General features: G+C 46.6%; 1 protein-coding gene across 1 annotated transcript; it reads right to left on the bottom strand.

The window, feature by feature from the left end:
* Positions 1–4,636: 4,636 nt before the first annotated feature.
* On the bottom strand, positions 4,637–19,324 carry LOC133359567 (E3 ubiquitin/ISG15 ligase TRIM25-like). The gene is made up of 6 exons (XM_061578011.1): positions 18,689–19,324; positions 18,299–18,394; positions 10,914–11,147; positions 8,831–8,853; positions 8,440–8,543; positions 4,637–5,261 (listed from the first exon to the last, which is right to left on the bottom strand). The coding sequence occupies exons 1-6, from the start codon at positions 19,244–19,246 to the stop codon at positions 4,714–4,716; spliced, it is 1,563 nt and encodes a 520-aa protein (XP_061433995.1). The 5' UTR covers positions 19,247–19,324; the 3' UTR covers positions 4,637–4,713.

Genomic DNA, 19,324 nt, shown 5'->3' with positions numbered 1-19,324 from the left:
TGTGGGTTTCTGCACCAAACCGTACCTTGTAAAACATTCTTATTAAAGTTTTTTTTTAAAGTATGTCGTCTCTATCATTGCCATTTATTTGTTCAGGATTTATTTGAGCATGATAGTTTAAATTGTCTTTAAAAAATAGTTAACTTAATATTGTTAATCATTTGACAAATCATCTCCCAACTTCACGTGTACATGAGTGGGAGGATATGAGGGTGATCGTATTGGTGGTTGAGCAGGTGTGTGTGTAGGTGGAGATTAGTGTTGTAGTGGTGAGTGCGCTGTGCTACGAACCTGCCGATCCAAGCTCGACATCCACTCACGGCCACCAACACCAGTGACCATTGCCTAAACCGGTCATGGGCATCTCCTAGGTCGACTCAGCCTCAAATGAGTACCTGCAGCGGAGTATAAACATCGCCACTCGGGAGACAAAGGCGGCCCGGCTTGGTGCTGGCCACCCACCCACTCGTGTGCCGTGCCAGCCGTCATAGGTGTTCGCTAACAGCACTTGCCCAACAGTCTGTTCAGGCTATACGGGGAATCTTTGTGTGGGTGTGTGAGTGAGTGAGCAGGTTTGCAGGCGATCAGGTGGAAGGGAGATCAGCCGGTAATGGACTCTTGAATATGCATGAGGTGGACGGGTGAGAGGTTGGGCAGGCGAGTGGATGGGCAGGTGGGAGGGTAGGAGGAGGAACGGGTGGCAGGATGGGCAGGTGTATGGCCGAGCAGGTGTGAGTGTGGGCACGTGGGAGGGAGGGTCGTGGGTTAAGGAGTGACAGGTATCGGGTAGGAGAGTATTGGGTGCAAGTGAGTGGGTTGTGGTCATCATTACCAAGCATAGTCATTGTTATTTTAATCATCATCATACTCTTCATCATCCATCAGTCGGGATCAATTCATCATAGCTCATCGTGACGAGGAACAAGCAAACTGAGTGTGCAGTTATAAATACCACGAGACACGCCATAGAATTTGGCCCAATGCTACAGACAGCACTTACCTGTGAAGGCGTATGCTGTAGATTTCCAAATCGTACCGTGTTTAATCTCGCGTAATATAACACAAGGCAGTCAGGCTCAGCTCTGAGAGAGAAACATTCAAGCCTGGATGACAATCTTGAAAATAATTTTCAAATTAAATTTTTATTTACCCAGAATATTTTGACCCTTGACCCACAATACAACGTGATTCCAATTCACAGGTAACCCAGAACACAATCAAGAATATTTACGCGATTTAACCCAAGAAACCTTTGTTTGATAATATTGGTCGCGAAAGCCTACGTGTTAAAGTCAATTTGTTTAACCAGATGAGAACTCAAGATACCAGGATGAGTGTCGGTTGCAAGAGTGATGATGCTGCTGCTTCTGCTGCTACTGATGATTCTGTTACTACTACTAATGATTATATTATTATTAATGCTGCTGGTCCTACTCCTGATATTGATCATGCTAGCGATAATGCTGCTGGTTATGCTATTGATTATTATATTACTGCTGATATTCATTGTATTATTAATATTGATTCTGGTCCTGCTTCGGATACTGATCATGATGCTAATGATGGAGCTACCACTGCTAATGCTGTTGCTCCTGTTGTTGTTACTAATTCTGCAGCTGATGATATTTCTGCTGATGATGATCGAGTCGTGTTGAATTTGAGTACAACGAGGTTAGCACTCAGATCAGGATAAGTCTCATTGACAAGAGTTACCTGGTTCACAAAAATGAAAATAATTGCAAAACAAGTCAAACCCATGCCAGCAATGAAGAAAATAGAAATCTCATCCACAGCCCAGAGCACAATGCAATTAGCGTTTACACAATTATTTCAACTGGTACAATATAATCAATGTGTCTCAAATCATCTAAGCGATGCTAAACAGCTTGAGACTCGAGGTTGGGTTCACACCGGATTGGTGTCTCACGTTAAGGAGGGACGCCGTTGTGGCTAGGATATGTTTACTCCCTCGCCTGGTATGCAGGAGGTCATTGGTTGGATTCAGACCCTGACAGTTGCTGGAAATTTGGAGTTTGTGTTGTCTCTATCCCTGTAATAACACACAATGTCTCTGCTATTAATGCGTGTTGAGACAATATTATTCGTGTCGTATTGTAAGGTAGATCCTCACTCTAGATATATATCAGGCGCTTAATAACTTTAACCCACTTCAAAGTCAAAACACAGTTCCCATTGTTGTCAGCAGAAGCGTTATCCCATGAATCGAAGGTTGTGGCTTCAGGACCAAGTCTGAGAGCAGATAATTAAAATATGAATCAAAACAAACCTTTACGAATAATATTGGTGGTGAAAGACCTCCTACTACTACTAGGTATTAAAATGGCTTCTCTCTCTATGCCCTGTAAAATAAAACTAGTTTGGGTGGAGGGGGTCACTCGACCCCAGGTTATAACAAAAATGCTTTATCCCAGCGATGCTCAGCACACACCACGAGTAGTCCCCCCCCCTAGTGATGCCATCCCATTCCCACCCCGGGTTTATCACCCAACGCGCGAGTGACCGCGAGGGGGACGGCGCGCGTCACCCCGTAGCGTCACGTGACGCGTGTTCCCAGCACGCCCGCGGTGGAGCTCCGCCCTCTCGGCGTTGAGCGCCACGCGGTGCGAGGGACGATGACGTCAGAGAGAAGCTTGGCTCCCCCCGCCCTCCCCCACCAGTGCGCTAACCACTGCACCACCGCTCCACCCCACACTACGCACATGGCTCTCTATACACTAAAGACAAAGATCCTCCATGTAGCCTGAACAGACGGTTGGGGCAAGTGCTGTTAGTAGCGAGTAGCAACTATGAAGGCCGGCACTGTAACACACGAGGGAGTGGGTAGGCAGCACCACGCCCAGAAATACACAAAGACAATGACACGCACAGACACAGTAGCAAAGACACAAACACAATAACATAGACACGCAAAGACACGCACAGACACAGTAACAAAGACACAAACACAATAACAAAAACACATAAAGACACGCACAGACACAGTAACAAAGACACATACACAATAACAAAGACACACAAAGGCATACACACCAACCCACTTACTCGAAGACAAAGATCCCCCATATAGCTTTAAAATAATGTTGAGTTAAGTGCTGTTAGTGAGTTTCACCTAAGAAGGCCAGACTAGGAGAGACCCGCCTTTGTATCCCCAGGGGTAATGTTTACTCATCGCACCAGGTAGTCATTTGAGGCTGAGTCGACCTAGGGGAGACCCAAGACCGATTCATATAATCGATATCAATGATGTTTGTAAACCAGTCATGGGCCTCCCCTAGGTCGACTAAGCCTCAAATGAGTTCCTGGTGTGGTGTGTAAACATCGCCACTGGGGAGACAAAGGCGGTCGGGTGTGGTGCTGGCCACCCACCCCCTCGTATACCGTTCGGGCCTTCATAGGTGCTTGCTAATAGCACTTGCCCAAACAGTCTGTTAAGTCTATATGGGGGATCTTTGTATATCTGTGTGTATCTGTGTGTTTGTATCTGTGTGCTTCTGTGTTTGTATGTATCTGTGTGTGAGGGTGTGTCTGTGTGTATGTATGTATCTGTGTGTTTGTACGTGTGTCTATCTGTGTGTGTCTGTGTAGTCTTAACAGACTGTTGGGGAAAGGGCTGTGAGTAGCAAGTAGCAGAGCCTGTGAAGGCTGGCACTCTTGCACACGAGGGGGTGGGTGGCCAGCACCAAATCAAAAATACACACAAAGACACAGACACAAAGACACAATAACAAAGACACACACACAAACACAATAACAAAGACACACACAGACAAAGGCATACACACCAACCCACGAACCCAAAGAAAATTATCCCCCGTGTAGCCTTCACAGACTGTAGGGGCAAGTGCTGTTTGCTAGTAGCACCTATGAAGGCCGGCACTGTGGCACACGAGGGGGTCGGTGACCTGAACCACGCCCGACCCGCCTTTGTCTCCCCAGTGGCGATGTTTGCACATCGCAGCAGGTACTAATTTGAGGCTCAGTCGACCTAGGGGAGAGCCTGGACTGATTCCGATAATCGTCACTGGTGTTAGTGAACCGGTCATGGACCTCCCCTAGGTCGACTCAGCCTGAAAAAAGAGTTCCTGGTACGGTGTGTAAACATCACCACTGGGGAGACAAAGGCGGCCGGTCGTGGTGTTGGCCACCCACCCTCTAGTGTGCTGTGTCGGCCTTCATAGGGGCCGTCCATAAATGACGTCACGTGATTTTTGACCCCCCACCCCTTCGTCACACGGCGTCACAAAAAGTCAGACCCCCCTCAAATATGACGTCACAAAGCTCTGCCCCCCCCCCCCCACCAAAAAAAAATAAAACATGCCTCAAATAGCTTTAAACTATTGTCATGGTAGTGCATATTTAATGTGGCGCTGCACTCTGATGTTGTAGGAGAAAACATATATTAAAAAGTATATTTAATTAAGTAGAACGTGTTGTCTATATTTATTTAAAGTTACTCATTTTACGTGACGTCACATTTCTCAACCTTCCACCCCATAGTCACACATCGTCACAAAATGTCTGACCCCGCCCCCCCCCCCCAGATGCGTGACGTCATTCATGGACGGCCCCATAGGTGCTCGCTAACATCACTTGCCCCAACAGTCTGTTAAGGCTGCACGGGGGATCTGTGTCTTTGTGTGCACGAGTCTGGGCGTTGTGCCCGTTTCTCTGCGCTGTTCACACTCCGTGCTCTCAAGACGCACGACTCAAATCCAGAATCCTCACTGAGCTACCATCACCATCCACATACAGTGCGGGGTAGAGCGGTTGACTAAACGAGTGGTGGACGGAGTGCAGCAGCTCCATGGAGTCGGCGCGGTAAAACAACAGCAGCCCCGCCTCCCAGTGCAGGTGACACCCGACTCTCCGGGGAGGATCCCTCACCGGCACTGAGGTCACTACACCACCATGACGCACGAAGCAGCTGTTGTTAGTTTTATATAAAACCCAGGATGAGTCGTTCCTTCCCAGGCTGCACTCTATACCACGCCCTTTCCGTGCGATCGTTCCGTACGCGACTCCAACCTGACAGAACCCCGTCACACCCCCCACGTCCACCTCCCAGTAGTGCTGACCCGACGAGAAGCTCTCGGAGCACAGGGCTTGGTCCCAGTAATCAAAGCGGTGTGGGTGATCGGGGCGACCCTGGGAGACAGCGGTCACCGTCACCGTCCTGAGGTCCGAGGAAATCTGGAGTTCGTTGTGGGCCGAGTTTGGGTCCACAGTCGGTGAGCGTCCGCCTGCAGTAACGATAATCACAGTAGCCGTGTAACACCAGCACCACTATAACAACAGCACTCGTTCACTAACACGCACGTACACTACAATAGAGCAATTCATAATGAGCTTTGTTATACAATGTTGTAATGCGTAGCTATCGGTGTGATGACATGTAACGGGCACTTTGTTAATCCACTGCTGGATGAGGGCCTCCCTACACCGTGCGGGTCGCGGGGGATATTTGACCATACTTCACCACGCTGGTCACCACGTGTTGGTGAAGGCAGGAGGCGCAGCTGGCGAGAGCACAGAAGTACAGTACAGCGGTGCGTTTGTCTGCCCCGCCATCTACATTTTTAAAAGTCGAGCTTCAGTTCAATATTCACTGTGTAATAGATGTAAAACATGTGATGCTACCATCAAAATACGAACTGCTCTATTTATTCTAATGCAACGCTGAAAACTTAAAATATATTAATTGCTTCCAACATGTATTTGTTAAAATTTTTAATTGAAATAGAACGATCAAACATGTGTGATGTACACTCGTGTGTGTGTGATAGTGTAGTGATGTACACTCGTGTGTGTGGGTGATAGTGTAATGATGTACACTCGTGTGTGTGTGTTTGATAGTGTAGTGATGCACACTCGTGTGTGTGTGTGATAGTGTAGTGATGTACACTCGTGTGTGTGTGTGTGTGATAGTGTAGTGATGTACACTCGTGTGTGTGTGTGTGTGATAGTGTAGTGATGTATACTCGTGTGTGTGTGTGTGTGATAGTGTAGTGATGTACACCGTGTGTGTGATAGTGTAGCGATGTACACTCGTGTGTGTGTGATAGTGTAGCGATGTACACTCGTGTGTGTGTGATAGTGTAGCGATGTACACTCGTGTGTGTGTGATAGTGTAGTGATGTACACTCGTGTGTGTGTGATAGTGTAGTGATGTACACTCGTGTGTGTGTGTGATAGTGTAGTGATGTACACTCGTGTGTGTGTGATAGTGTGGTGATGTACACTCGTGTGTGTGTGATAGTGTAGTGATGTACACTCGTGTGTGTGTGATAGTGTTGTGATGTACACTTGTTTGTGTGTGTGTGATAGTGTAGTGATGTACACTAGTGTGTGTGATAGTGTAGTGATGTACACTAGTGTGTGTGTGATAGTGTAGTGATGTACACTCGTGTGTGTGTGTGTGATAGTGTAGTGATGTACACTCGTGTGTGTGTGATAGTGTAGTGATGTACACTCGTGTGTGTGTGTGTGATAGTGTAGTGATGTACACTGTGTGTTTGTGATAGTGTAGTGATGTACACTCGTGTGTGTGAGATAGTGTAGTAATGTACACTCGTGTGTGTGTGATAGTGTAGTGATGTACACTCGTGTGTGTGTGATAGTGTAGTGATGTACATTCGTGTGTGTGTGTGATAGTGTAGTGATGTACATTCGTGTGTGTGTGTGATAGTGTAGTGATGTACACTCGTGTGTGTGTGTGATAGTGTAGTGATGTACACTGGTGTGTGTGATAGTGTAGTGATGTACACTCGTGTGTGTGTGTGTGATAGTGTAGTGATGTACACTCGTGTGTGTGTGTGATAGTGTAGTGATGTACACTCGTGTGTGTGTGTGATAGTGTAGTGATGTACACTGTGTGTGTGATAGTGTAGTGATGTACACTCGTGCGTGTGTGTGATAGTGTAGTGATGTACACTCGTGTGTGTGTGTGAGATATTGTAGTGATGTACACTCGTGTGTGTGTATGTAATAGTGTAGTGATGTACACTCGTGTGTGTGCGATAGTGTAGTGATGACTGCGGTGTTTAAACATCGCCACTGGGGAGACAAAGGCGGTTGGGCGTGGTGCCGACCACCCACCCCTTCATAGGAGCTCGCTAACAGCACTTGCCCCAACAGTCTGTTAAGGCCATGCAAGGGATTTCTGTCTATATCAACGTATTGGTATATGTTGATACGTTTTCTTTTGTAATTAACTTGTTGTCGCCTGTGTAGTGATTTGCACGGGCAACTCATCTGATGCCTTGGCCAGGTTGTCTAATGAAACCTAAAGTTGCCTTTGATTCTGAGAGCCTCAGGTTGTAACACTCAACCCTAAGAATCCTCAAGGTGTCTGTATCTCACTGCCTCAAGCACTAATAATGAACCCTAAACATCTTAGCCATAGCGCGTGTGTGTGTGTCAGACTCACACGCAGAATAGCAATAGCATCCTTACTCAATTATACACACGTGTAATATTAATAGATCTCATGTAATAGTGATTTGCACCCATCTGTGTATTTGCTATATTTTAATGTGTAGGTATATTGATATATGTTTTTTTAGTAATTTAACTTTTTGGCTAGGTAATGATTTAGATGGTCAACTAAGGTCAAGCCCTTGACTGGCTGTCTGATTAACCTCTGAATTGTAACACAGAATCCTCAACGTGCCTTTGAGTCTTAGAGCTTTAGGCATTAACACTAAACCCTATGAATCCTAACTGTGTGAGTCTGGATATCGCATTTTTATCATTGAACCGTACAAATCCTACAGGCAGCCTTTGTGTCTGCAGTGGTGATGTTTACAAGACATACTAGGTACTCGTTAAGGCTGAATGTACCTAGGAGGGCTCCAAAATTTGTTCTGAATCCACTCATCACTGATGTTAGCCATGGCCGTGAATAGCCTGTTGGTGACGATGTTTGTAGCTCAGTGCACAAACCATCCCATCTTCACTGGACATCCGTACTCACTCTCATCCATACACCTCCGATTAGCACGGTTGGTGTGAAAGAAGTTCAATGTAGATCTATACACTTTACAAAGACAAAGATGCCCCTGTATATCCTCAACAAACTTTTGTGGCAAGTGCTGTTAGCAAGCACCTGTGAAGGCCTGCATGGCACACCAGGGGGTAAGTGGCCAGCCCCACGTCAGGCCGCCTTTGTCTTCCCAGTGGTGATGTTTACACACCGCACCAGGTACTCAATTGAGGCTGAGTCGACCTAGGGGAGGCCCAGGACCGGTTCAGATGATCCATCACTGGTGTTGGCCTTGAGCAGGAATAACACTCGGGACGCCAGGTTCATAGCGCAGCGCACTAACCATTACACTACCGCTCCACAACATACTTGTACGAGCACAATTACACACGCAATAACACACACACACACAGGTGGTAAGAGTCCGTGGAACTCACACATGAATGCCAACAGGTTGACCACAGCTCCCTGCAGGGCGCTGACAGATGCGATATCTGTTTTTCTGGGAGATGAGGGTGGAGATCCCTTCTGAGCCTCTCTCCTGTAAGATCAGAACCAGCAGTGACTCCCACAGCCCGTGTCTTACACAGCATCATCACACGCAGCATCAACACTCACAGCTCATCATCACACGCAGCTCATCATTACACACAGCTTCATCACATGCAGCATCCAACACAACATCATCACACAGCATCATCACAGCCAGTGCCTTACACCGCATCATTACACACAGCGATATTACACTCATCATCATCATCACGCAGCCCATGTCCCACACAAGGCGTCACCCCGTGTATTAATCTGTGCGAGTTCATGTGTCCCTACCGGTTTGTCTCCTTCAGGTGAACCTGCAGGAGTCAGACACAGGATAGGGGGCGCGAGTCAGTTTACCTCCAGCCACATTAACCACACGGTGATTGGTAGACGCGATGAGCTGGGCTGAACTTAGCCATTTGCGTATCCCAGTGTTGTTGGTTGTAATCAAGACAAAGCCGTGGACTCGTTTGGACTCGATGGTTCTCATCAGCAAGGTGTGGCCTCTCAAACCATTGCCACGGGCAATGAGGTGTACGTGTCACTCGACATTGAGTGGCAGTGATTGGAAATAATATTCCACTGCATCGTGTTACCTTTGTCAGAAGTTTAGAATTTTTGGGACAATTTTTGGGCCCAAAAACCTCAGAGAAGCCCACTTTTGATACAATTTTGGGCCCAAAAGTCGGTAATGTACATACACAACGTACGTACATTTTATCTTGATTAACTATGAATAACCCAACTAATAATCGAGATCCATTGTCATTAATATGCATACATTAACCCACCTTTCCCACTCTGGGCTTTGGACCTGAATGGCTTACAGTGATGACATCACATTTATTCCTCTAAGACCAAAACAGAAGAATTTTTCCACAATTCTGACGGTCACCTGATGAGGCTGGTTGTAATTACTGGCAAAACATCGTACTCCAATTGTAAATGTTATTGGTTTACTCTACAACACTCCGGTGTGCTGAACTAGTAACGAAATTGGCATGTTATGTTTACGTGACAAATCTAATTGGTTGTGTCGGGTGGTGGCGGGTTTAACGACATTTATATTTAAGCGATCTAACCCAAAACAAAAATCTATGAAGGGTGAACACTTGTTGAAGCAGACAATCGTCGGATCGGTTTAAACTTTCCGAGACTGATAAAAAAACTTATTCCTGTGGCTTTCCTGATGTTTAAAGCTCTTCTGTTTTCAGCATTACTCTTGGTTGGTCGACATTTTGTTACATGAATAAACTAAATCTAGCGGTAAGTAAATTAAATCTGTCTCTTATAGGACCATGTGGTTAGATATTGTAGTGCCAACGTCTATATAAATTACCAGCCAATTATTAACTCGAGGAATTTCTGTGTTAATAAATTATTTATTATTTGGAAATTCAGCAGTAATTAATATATGTTTACTGGAAATTCACGTTGGTGGACTTGTTCCACCTTTAATTTCAGATCGCATAGGCCATAGATTGTATTGACAATGCAAGTTGCGTTTATCTGTTCTTTGTGATACCTCGCATGTGCCGCCTTGCTAAATGCACAGGCAGTTTTCGACTTATGAACACCCAACTTACGAACCAGCTTCCATGAATAATATATTTTTGTTACATTGATGTAAAATGTGAACTTAATCATGGAACAATGTTTTTTCAGCAGAGCAATCCTCCGCGAGATGTATTGAGTCAGCCTCGTGCTGGTAGTGAGTGTTTGTGCATGTGTGCGCCCACGCTTGTATGTGCGTGCGTGTACAAATGAGTGTGGGGGGAGTGGTAGTGCAATGGTAAGCGCACTGCGTTAACAACCCGGCACCACGAGTTCGATTTCCACTCACGACCAACACCAGTGACGATTATCTGAATGGGTCCTGGGCCTCCCCTAGGTCGACTCAGCTTCAACTGATTAACTGGTTCAGTGTGTAAACATCACCACTGCGGAGGAAACAGTGGTCAATGGTGGCCAGGTGAGGTGATGCCCACTCACCCCCTTGTGTGAGGTGCCACCTTCATAGTCTGTTGGAGTGTGTGCACGCGTGCCTTGTGTGTGTGTGTCTCTGTAGTGTCCGTGTGGGTGTCTATTTGCGTGTCTTTGTCTTATGTGTGTGTGCCTGCGTGCCCCGTGTGTTTGTATTCAATTGTAATAACTCATTGCACCTCTTTCAACAAGCAAAAGAGGATCAGGACTCAAGGTAAGTGAAAATAACACGGATTTTTTAAATATATATTTATGTTACTTTATCGACTGTATGGGCATTTAAAGAGTACATTGTTGTGTTCCGACTTATAATTTGTTGGACTTACGAACATGCCTGGAAACGAGTTGCGTTCGTAAGTCGAGTACTTCCCTGGCTCCGCAAGAGCTCTACCTGCAGGAACGTGAGCGAGTCCCTCTCCTCCTGCAGAGTTCGCAGGCGCGTGGCTGCTGCCTGGAGCTCGTTGATCTCGTGCTCGTAATGAGCGATGTTCTCCTCAATCCGGGACAGCAGCTCGTGCCCCTTCACATCCACGCATTCCAGAGCCGTCTTCTCGTCCTCATACAGCATCGCCCTCATGCGGTTGAACTCGCCTGTGATACGAGCCTTGGTCTGGACCATGCAATCCTGCAAGGGTGTGTGATGGATGCTATCAATTCATATTCCATGCTATAAATACCAAAGTCACATTGTTTTCTGGCTACTCCAAACCCGGTTTGCCCTACCTCCACATTATGTCTCTGTACTCACATCTCATTGAACAGGTCGATAACTTTAAGTATCTAGTTCCTTCACGTTCATAATATGGTTAGTAAGATAAAAAAGTAAAATTGGATTCCTCTGCGGAAATAATCACAACATTAAGTGAAACTATTCAATTGTAAATCAAAACATAATTTTCCACACGGTCCCATTATATGGCCTAAGATGCATTCCTAAAACAAATGTACTGACCCAAAAATACAAAAAAACATTGTTCAATACAACTGAGATATTTTATGCACAAGTATAGAGAAAATAACTGCTAATAACTTACTAAAATTACCTGTTATTAAAATTACCTCACATTACTGGAATGTCCATGCCTCTCAGCATAGGCTGGCCTCTTTCCCCTCCCTCCACTGTTTAAAATCACTCTAGCTCAGGATTTCACACTTTCAGCTGCTGTACCTGGACCCAACCTTTTTGCTGTTACTTTTACATTTCCATTATGTTTTTTTATTCACTTGATCGAACAAAGACGGCCACTGCATCGCACGCTTTCAGGTGCACTTCTGCGGCCGTCTGGAACGTTCTTCCTTCCAATATTAGGAAGCCACTGGAGCTATGCATTTTCCATCATCTAGATTGAAAACTCATTTCTATAGAACTGCTTTTTGTGTTCAGTTGTCTGAACCCCGCACCTCCGATTAGCACGATTGGCATACATGCAATTATGTTTACTTCACCTCGCACTCATCTGTTCTCTAACCATTAATGAACCCTTTTTTGGTACAATACGCCTTTTGTTTATTTTGTTAATATTGTTAATGTTTGTTTTTAATGATTTTTTTCCTCCCGGAGCTCTGACGCATTTTTTTTCAAATGTCGCATGTCCCTCCCCAGCTATCAACGCAATATTGTTTTTGTTCTATGCTGATGCATCAAGGATTTCCCTTGCAAATTAACTGGGTAACTGGCAAAATGGGATTTCTGTGTAACAATTCATATTCAGGGCCCTATTACTACGCATGACATATTTCAGTCAGCCTAGATTTATCAAAGCTGTGCAGTATATTGTAATAAACTTCAACACAATACCACAAGATTTCGTTACAAATAAATTCCTGCCACCTGAATACAGATGCCAATGGCTGGGCTGTCCAAGTCAAACCTGGGTAGTTGTCAACTCTAAGTGGAAGTGTAATGATTGGGGAGTTGCATGGTGAGTGAGATGTGTATATTTGGGAAATATGTAGTGAGTCACTTCTAAGACACTATTTGATGAGGCAACAACTTTATTCTACACTATATCTTACACACTGTTCACATACGGGATAACTATTTACGGGTCAGAGCAGCCAACATGCTGTTTGACCCACGACGCCAGAGACGGAGATGTAGCACCTCTGGTTCCATTCCACCTGTAGACAGCCCCGATTCAGCCTCGGGGCGTCCCTTTTATGCCCCTTAGCGTGGCCTAGCTCCGCCCTCGGCCATGCCCCCTTCTGGAACCCTCTAGAAGGTCCTGGGCTATGCTCGCCAGCCGGCCGGGTTGCCATGTCCCCACATGCCCCCCACTGCCAGCAGCCAGCACCACGCCCCATAGTGGCATTACCTGCTGTGCTGACTGCTACACCCACAATCCCTCATTCTACTGTACCTAGTGCTATGCGCTGTAGTGATCCATTATATTCCCTACACATATACTGAATAAATGCCGCTATATCTATGCACTCCCAGAAGACTGTGGATGTTAGAAATATGTATTTTAGGGGGAGAGACAAATCTATAATGCAAAAATATCATCCGTTTATATATTTTCTTAGTTATATTCTCCACAAAAAATAAAATAATTATGGTTGAGTTGTGTATTATTATTTGGCATCGAACTACGACCAATATCTTCACGAGAAGGTCCTTGCCTATAAACATAGGGAAGTACACCAGCATTGACTACAGAAAGCCTGACTGATACTGAGACACTGGGTGTGGAAACCAGTCCAGAGCTTGCTTGTACTCATTCAATACTTTTGAAACGATGCACTCCCACGTCGTGGGGCTGATGGGATGTGTCAATTTTTCATGATTTTTATACAGAGGCAGATATTTGATGGGGACCTATTATCTGCTTATCTGTTTTTATTACTAATATTTTCCACAACACGGAGATGTTGTGTACATTATCACCAGCTGACTTGATGCCCTCTTTTACAGTAGGATATGCATGACATTGGATACTTGTAACCTTATCGTGGTGGTGGGGTTTGTGTGTTCCAATGACCCTCAGACCTATGTCGCCTGGAGTCTTGTGTTCCTGTTAGGGTGTCCCTTGGTGAACAGGTCAGGGGGGAGGTTCCAGACAAATATTGGTCCAAAAAAAACATCACTTTATGAATGGTTAAAAATACAAAAATCATAGAACCTCACCCAGACAAGGTATACCAGGACAACCACATAGAATCAGGCCTCGGTTGTGGTGTTCGCCGAGAAGAGCCTGGTGGGTGGGAGACCCACGTAACCCAGCTACGTGGCGCTGTCCTGTGGGCCTACCATCTGCAGGACGAAAAGTGAGGGGCGGGTGCGATGCTAGTGTTGCGTGGTGCATGACGACTCGGAGGCAGATTTCCTGTCTTACGCCGGTTTATTAAACACAGGGTAACGCTCCACACCAGAGATAGGTGTCACTATACTCGGTCCTTCACTCGGACCTCAGGCTCTATCTGTCCCTAGCTCAGCTATCTCTAGGGCTCTCTCACTCGGGTCGGGACAGGGGCTCAACCAACACTGCCCGACCGAGGAGAGCAGCAATTCACGTAACCCTATCCGACTCTTGCAGACTTCTATGAGCCCTATCCCTGGCGGTATCTTCGGCTCTCCTACTCGTAGAACTCGGACGGGGGATTAGCCAACACTGTCCGGTCACGAGCAGGAGAGACCTCCTTCAGACAATCACCATCTCCCACAACGACCCCGCTTTCGTCACGGGGGGTCCCCCTTAAGTATTCCCCATGACATGACGTCATCGCGCCTCACCGCGCTCATGGCGTCACGTCGCCACACTACTCATCTACACTAGTATGGCAGGGAGAAGGATGGTCTCAGAAGGACTGGACCTTGGAAATGGGCGCTCGCTATTAGGACGTGGAATGTAATGTCACTAGGGGGGAGGGGGAGTCGGTGCTGGTGGAGGAGGTGAAAAGGTACCGTCTAGATGTAGTTGGTCTCACCTCCCCACACAGCATTGGCACTGGAAGCAAACTTCTCGATCGGGGGTGGTCTCTCCTATTCCAGAAAAACCTCTGGTAAGAGGCCTCGGGTGGGAGTGGGGATACTCACAAGCACCCGGCTGGGTGCTGTTCACTTCGAGTTTGTCCCAGTGGATGAGAGAGTCGCCTCATTGAGACCTCGGCTCTCAGAAAGGACACCTCTGACTGTTGCCTGTGCATATGTACCAACAGCAGTACAGAGTATTCTGCCTTCTTGGAGACGGTGGTTGCAGTGCTCGATCGTGCCGTCTACCGACTCCATAGTCTTACTGCGTGACATCAATGCTTACGTGGGAAACGATATAGATACTTGGAGAGGCGTGATAAGGGGGATTGCCCCCCTTGATCTGAACCCAAACGGTGAGATGTTACTGGAATTCTGTGATAGTAACAGAATGTCAATAACAAACACCATGTTTGAACACAAGGATGCTCATGTGTACTTGGCAACAGGGCACCTTGGGCCAAAGGTCAATGATTGACTTTATAGTTGTATTATCAGACCTAAGGACATATGTTGTGAACACTCAGGTGTAGAAAGGGGCAGAGCTAACAACTGATCACCACCTGGTGGTAAGTTAGATGCAATGCTTGGGGCACCGACCAGATGGACGTTGAAGGCCCAAACGAATAGTGTAGCTTTTCTAGGAACGTCTGGCAGAAGACCCAGTGCAGAAAGATTTTAAATTCCACCTCTGGAAAAACTTATCTTGCTCTCCAGAGAAGGTGATGGACATTGAGTCCGAGTGGACAATGTTCAGAACCTCGATTGTGGATGTGACTGTGAAAAGCTGTTGTTGGAAGACAGTTAGTGCCTTTGAAAGTGGCAAACCTAGGCCCCGCTATTGGACACCAATGCTGAAGGACGTTGTCAAGTTGAATAAGGAGGCTTTTTCCTAGCTATGCTCGGAAAAAGGTCTCCTTACTCGATCGAGAGGTATCTGCTTGCCAAGAGGGTGGCAGCGGTAGCAATCACTGATGCGAAAGCCCGGGCATGGGAGGAACTTGGAGAGGCCATGGAGAGAGACTTGCTGTCAGCCTCAAAGATATTCTGGCAAACCATCCGACGCATTGGGAAGGGTCAACGGGGCGTAGCCCAGGCTGTTCTTTGTAAGGGTGGCGTAACATTGAACTCAACTAAGGAGATAGCTGACAGCTGGAAGGAACACTTTGGTGAGCTCCTCAACCCGGTGGACAAGCCCTCCTCTCAGAAGCCAGCTCGGAAAACAGCAGGGGGGATCAGATCCATCATGGCTGCTGAAGTCTCTGCGGCGGTTGAGGGTCTTCATAGTGGCAAAGCTGCGAGAGTGGACGAGATTCACCCAGAGTTGTTGAAAGCACTGGACAGTGTAGGTGTGTCGTGGTTAACAGTCCTCTTCAATGTTGCATGGAAGGCGATGGGTACAGTACCTCTGGATTGGCAAACTGGAGCCGTGGTTGCCATTTTTAAGAAAGGGGTCTAGAGGGTGTGCTCCAACTAAAGACGGTTCACACTCCTTAGCGTCCCAGGTAAAGCAAAGGCTAGAGTGCTGGAGTGGAGGCTCCTGCCGGTTGGTTGATCCTCAGGTTCAGGAGGAACAAGAAGGATTCCGTCAGGGTCGTGGAACAATAGACCAGCTCTTTTCCTTCTTACAGATATTTGAGGGGTCATGAGAGTATGCTACTCCAGTCTACCTTTGCTTTGTAAACTTGGAGAAGGCATATGACCATGTTCCCTGTAATGCTTTTGTGACTGCAGGAATTACGAAAGCTCCAAATCAAGTTTGAACCACCTCTACGGGGAGGATTTCAGTTTTTTTTTCTCTCTCTCTTTGTCTCTGTGTTGTCTCTCTCTGCTTGTGTGTCTGTCTTTGTGTCTCCATGTCTGTGTTTTGTCTCTCTCTCAAATTTAACACTTAACTTCTAATTTAGCAATCTTTGAAAGAACGTAATCAACCAGGCTTTGCGTTAATTGTGTGTTGACCGACTTTCTGTGCTTCATTGCATTGCATTTCCAAATTTTACTAAGTTTTGTTTAATTAAGTGTGTTTTCTCTCTCTGTGTGTGTTTTTGTGTTGTTGCTCTAGTATTTCCTGCAGTCACGACAGCTCGAAATCTCTCATTGACATGCTAATTTCTCTACCCCCCCTCTCTTTCTCTGCCTCCCTCTCGCTCTATTTAAGGCCTCGACACAGAGGCGTTGTTTCTCTGTGTGCCTATGCGTGTGTCTCTCTCTGTGTGTCTCTGTGTTATCTCTGCTTATGTGTCTGTCTATATGTCTCCGTGTCTGTGTTTTGTCTCTCTCTCAAATTTTGCAACCTTTGGAAGAACGTAATCAACCAGGTAGGGTGTTGACTGTTACGTTATGTGTTGTATTGCATTATATTTCTAAGTCTACTAGCTTTATTTTCTCTTTCATTCGTACCTGATGATGATTGCTTGTGTTGCAATCGAAACGTCGTATGCTATTATTTAATTTATTTTTCTTTTTACGTGACTTTACCGAAAGAACCAAAGAGTAATTCTTGCAGTCACGAAAGCTCCAAATCAAGTTTGAGTTTAAGTACCTCGGGGTTTCTTTCCTGAGTGATGGTAAGTGGGAGCGGGAGATCGGCCGGTGGATCAGTGCGGCGTTCCAAGTGTTGCAGGCGCTGTACCGTTTCATGGTCGTGAAGTGGGAGGTGAGTTCTCGAACAAAGCTTTTGCTTTACAGGTCGATCTACGTTCCCACATTCACCTATTGTCATGAGCTTTGGATAACGTCTGAAAGGATGAGATCGTGGGTACAAGGGACCGAAATGAAGGTTATCTGCATGGTTGCTGGGCTTTCTCTCCATGATCGGGTGAGGAGCTCAGTAATCCAGGAAAGCCTCAGAGTGGGGCTGCTGTTCCTCTGGATCGAGAGGAGCCAGTTGAGGTGGTTTGGGCACCTGGTAAGGATGCCCTTCGATAGACTTCCCCTCGAACTCTCCTGGGAACGTTCCACTGGGCGAAGACCCCGGGGCCGACCCAGGACATGCTGGCGGAACTATGTCACTCGGCTGGCCTGGGAACGCCTGGGAATTCCCCAGAAAGTGCTAGAGCCTGTCACCAGGGAAAGGGATGTCTAGATCGTTCTACTCAACATTCTGCTGCCACGACCCTCACCAGGACAAGTGGATTGAGAAACGAATGAATGAACAAACTCATGAATGCGATAATGCAAACAGGCTCAGAGCAATACCGTTGAAGACATATCAAAAGTAGACGCAATCACGTAATTATCCTTTCCATTAAAATGTACGACACCAAAAGAATGATTCACTAATACATCACGATTCGTTCACATAAAAAAATGTTTGAAATAGTCATTGACTCTACGTTGTGTTGAGTCTGCTTGACAGTTGTATGCGTGTCATGAGCGCACAAGTGTTTTCTTGCATTCCCTACACGCTCTTGAAGCCGCATCTCTTGTGTTTATTCTAGCATTTAATAGACGATTTCCTGTCGCATTTTACCATCTTCACTCGTTTAATGTCTAGTTTCTAATTCAATACAGTTGTTGATCCATACTGTGTTATTTTATCTCACCTATTGCAAGTTATTCGAGTTATCCTGCGAAATGCTTTGCAGTCTCAACAGATAATAACTTTTTTTTCCATAAACGTTGCATTTGTTTACATTTCAAGCACCCATAGCGATAATAATAATAGTTCAATATCCTGCACAGTTACTACACATTGATTCAAAAATAAAAAAGTTTACTTGAGTCTATGAAGTTGTCCTCACAGGGAGAGTCACAGATTCCAAGCAGGGTGGAGGTCACAGGGTAACAAAGTACACGCGTCGTACCTGCACGTCCTTGCGAGTGGCCTTCATTTGTCCCACGGACGCCTCCGCCTTCTTCCTCTTCTCCTCCACTGCTCGTGTCTCCTCTCCGACTCCACTCTGTAAGAGACGAAGTCACCAGAGGGAGTCACTCCCTGAGCGACTCCCTCTCAGCCCCACCACACACGGAGCCCCCCACAGTGATGGCCAGGAAATCATCCCAGACTGATTGAAAAAGTCTAAAAGGGCAAGGGACGGTGGAGAGAGAATCAACTCATGGTGATGTTCGTTGCATGAGATGTTTCAAATAATCCCAGTGACACTGATTATTTACTTCCCATGTTGTTATGGCCAGTGAGTTGAGGTATAGTTTTTTTCTGTACCTGAGTAGCTCTCACTCCTTGAGGGCCTCACCTTACGTGTCTCGTGCTCATCCTTGAGCGTGATGACCCGATGTCCTATGTGGTCTCCTGCGATGGTGCAGTCCCTGCACACGAGGCTCTCGTCCTGCTTACAGAGAAACCTGTAAAGGTCTCCATGTTGCTGGCAGCGTCGCTCCTCCAGGCTGACAATGGGAGCTACCAGGACGTGGTCCATCAACTTGGGGTTTTTCAGATGAGGCTTTAGGTGGGATTCACAGAAGGAAGTCTCACACCTGAGGCAGGTCTTCACTGCAGGAGTCTTCCTATCATCACAGGTGTCACAGAAGACAACTGCGGCCATCCTCTCTGCAACTCTGAGCTGCTCCACCAGGTTGGCGAGCGCGACGTTCCTCTTCAGCTGGGGTCGCTCAGGGAAGGCCGCTCGGCACTGCGGGCAGCTGAAGCTGCTTGCTCTTTCCCAGGCACCGTCCAGACACCGGAGGCAGAACGAGTGTCCGCAGCTCAGCGTGGAGGGGCAGTCAAACGTGCCCAGGCAGATGGGACAGCTCAGCTCACTGTCTACACAATCACTGGGAGACGCACTCGCCATGGCCCATGGCTTCACTCGAACTCAGTCGCTCGCCGCGGCTCACGGAGGAGCTATCGCAGCAGCAGCTGCTCACACAGC

Source organism: Lethenteron reissneri, chromosome 65, assembly GCF_015708825.2.
Source record: "Lethenteron reissneri isolate LAM-NWPU_2019-01 chromosome 65, ASM1570882v1, whole genome shotgun sequence".
Classification (NCBI taxonomy): domain Eukaryota; kingdom Metazoa; phylum Chordata; class Hyperoartia; order Petromyzontiformes; family Petromyzontidae; genus Lethenteron; species Lethenteron reissneri.
Note: the sequence above shows the minus strand (reverse complement) of the source record. Positions and strands in the feature narration are given on the sequence as shown.

What these genes read in the sequence shown, in the direction of transcription:
- LOC133359567 (XM_061578011.1), bottom strand. Translation starts at nt 19,246, where the DNA reads ATGGCGAGTGCGTCTCCCAGTGATTGTGTAGACAGTGAGCTGAGCTGT. An exon ending in CCACTCGCAAGGACGTGCAG is followed by an intron (nt 11,148 to 18,298) that starts GTACGACGCGTG and finishes ACACCCTTGCAG; the next exon opens with GATTGCATGGTCCAGACCAA. An exon ending in CAACCTGTTGGCATTCATGT is followed by an intron (nt 5,262 to 8,439) that starts GTGAGTTCCACG and finishes TCGTTACTGCAG; the next exon opens with GCGGACGCTCACCGACTGTG.